This window comes from Antrostomus carolinensis, unplaced genomic scaffold (genome assembly GCF_000700745.2).
Source record: "Antrostomus carolinensis isolate BGI_N321 unplaced genomic scaffold, ASM70074v2 scaffold40131, whole genome shotgun sequence".
In the NCBI taxonomy this organism is placed as follows: domain Eukaryota; kingdom Metazoa; phylum Chordata; class Aves; order Caprimulgiformes; family Caprimulgidae; genus Antrostomus; species Antrostomus carolinensis.
The window spans coordinates 1-2,241 of record NW_010295604.1 but is presented as its reverse complement, the minus strand read 5'-3'; the positions used below and the strand labels follow the sequence as shown (position 1 = coordinate 2,241).

Genomic DNA, 2,241 nt, shown 5'->3' with positions numbered 1-2,241 from the left:
GCTTCCCCCTCCCGCCCCCTCAGCTTCACCATCACCCCCTCGCCAGCCTCTCCCCTCTGCCTCAGTCTGCCGGGAGGCCGCATCCCTGTGCGAGACACTCAGCGCTGCGCAGGATACGGCCCTGGACATGGCCCCCGAGCTCACACGGGCCGTCACCAACGTGGTCTGCTCCCTCTGCTTCAACTCCTCATACCGGCGCGGGGACCCCGAGTTCGAGGCCATGCTGGAGTACAGCCAGGGCATCGTGGACACTGTGGCCAAGGAGAGCTTGGTGGACATCTTCCCCTGGCTCCAGGTGAGTGGGGACACGAGGACTGCCTGTTCTTCTCACCTCAGATGAGAGGAAAGAGCTGGGATGTGTTCTGCAAGAGGGGGCTACCTGAGTCCTCCAGAGTTAGGAGGGTCTCTGCCCTGGTGTCCCACGGGAGCTGGTACCCTTGTGGGCATGCAGTGACTGCCTGGGGGTCTGTGGAGGCTGGAATGAGCTGGAGCCCCTCACTGTAATGGGGTTTTCTCCCCCAGATCTTCCCCAACAAGGACCTGGCCCTGCTGAAGAGATGCCTTAAGGTCCGGGACCAGCTGCTCCAGCAGAAGTTCACTGAACACAAGGTGCCACTGGGGCCAGGACAAAGAGTTGCTCAGGACCTGTGTGGTGCTGCAGCAGGGGTGGGGGGGACTGTTCCCAGGACAGCCTGGGTGATGCATATCCCCTGGCAGGAAGCATTCTGTGGAGACACTGTGAGGGACCTCATGGATGCCCTCCTGAAAGTGAGGCTCAGCGCCGAGAACAGCAGCTCCCCAGCACCAGGGCTGGAGCTGACGGACGACCACCTCCTCATGACGGTGGGGGACATCTTCGGGGCTGGTGTGGAGACCACCACAACTGTGCTCAAATGGGCTGTGCTCTACCTGCTCCACTACCCTGAGGTAGGGTCTGCACCCCGTGGTGGTGGGCCTGGGCTCCCTCCAGCACCAGCGACATCATGGGGGGCTTTGGGGAAGGCAGGTAGCAAGAGAGATGTCAGGCTTTGGGAATAAGCAGATCAGGCTGTGGACATGTTACTTCTGCCCTGCACAACCTGCCAGGATGTGCTGGTGGTCCAGGGAGCACCCCACTGCCATGGGGAGCCCCCATGCACAGGGCACCGCCCTCCCCAGGCTCCTGCTCCAGCCCTTGCTCCTCTCCCAGGTCCAGAGGAAGATCCAGGAGGAGATGGACCAGAAGATTGGCCTGGCACGTCACCCCCACCTCAGCGACCGCCCGCTGCTGCCCTACCTGGAGGCCACCATCAGTGAAGTGCTGCGCATCCGGCCCGTGTCCCCCCTACTCATCCCACATGTGTCCCTTGCTGACACCAGGTGAGACCTCCTGAGGCGCAGCCAGGACATGGGCTGAGACCCTGGGAGGGAGCAACTGTCTCACTCACATTTTGCCCTGCAGCATCGGGGAGTACTCCATCCCCAAGGGTGCCAGGGTCGTCATCAACCTCTGGTCCGTGCACCACGACGAGAAGGAGTGGGACAAGCCTGAGGAGTTCAACCCCGGTGGGTTGGGTGCTCCCCATCCTTCCTGGGGGGCAGGAGATGGCAGGGTGGATGCAGCAGGAGGGGCTGAACCTGGGGGAGGCTTGGGGGATCCTGCTCTCCCCCAGCTAGGCATTCACCTGCTGGAGGGATACAGGTGTGATGAACTCTGGCAGGTTCAGGCAGAAGGGTCTGATCCCTGCTGACACCAGTGGTGCCCCTTTCCTTGCAGGCCGCTTCCTGGATGAGCGGGGCCAGCACATCCACTCGCCCTCGCCCAGCTACCTGCCCTTTGGGGCTGGGATCCGCGTCTGCCTGGGCGAAGTCTTGGCCAAGATGGAGCTCTTCCTCTTCCTGGCCTGGATGCTGCAGAGGTTCACGCTGGAGTGCCCCCAGGACCAGCCCCTGCCCTCACTGGAGGGCAAGTTTGGCGTTGTGCTGCAGGTGCAGAAGTTCCAGGTGAAGGCCAGGCTGCGGGATGTCTGGCGAGTGGTTTCATGATGGGGACAAGCCCTGGATCCCAGGCAGCGGTAGGGTGGGGTGGGGTGGGATGGGACCGCAGAGGTGGTGTCCTGCCTGCCCCACGGATGCAGGGTGGTCTGGATAAAGCTGTTCCAAACGCAGCACGGCTCCGGCTATTTTCTGGGCAGCGAAGGAGGGCAGGGGGAGGTGTGAGAGTGCCTGAGATATATCACAGAATCACAGAATGTTGGGGAT

General features: G+C 62.5%; 1 protein-coding gene across 1 annotated transcript; it reads left to right on the top strand.

The window, feature by feature from the left end:
- Positions 1–65: 65 nt before the first annotated feature.
- On the top strand, positions 66–2,144 carry CYP17A1 (cytochrome P450 family 17 subfamily A member 1; the record flags this gene model as incomplete). Its single annotated transcript, XM_010178037.2, has 6 exons — positions 66–295; positions 523–609; positions 718–927; positions 1,190–1,359; positions 1,442–1,545; positions 1,757–2,144. Coding segments are annotated over 6 exons (1,070 nt in total), but the record flags the coding sequence as incomplete, so codon positions are not given.
- Positions 2,145–2,241: the final 97 nt, after the last annotated feature.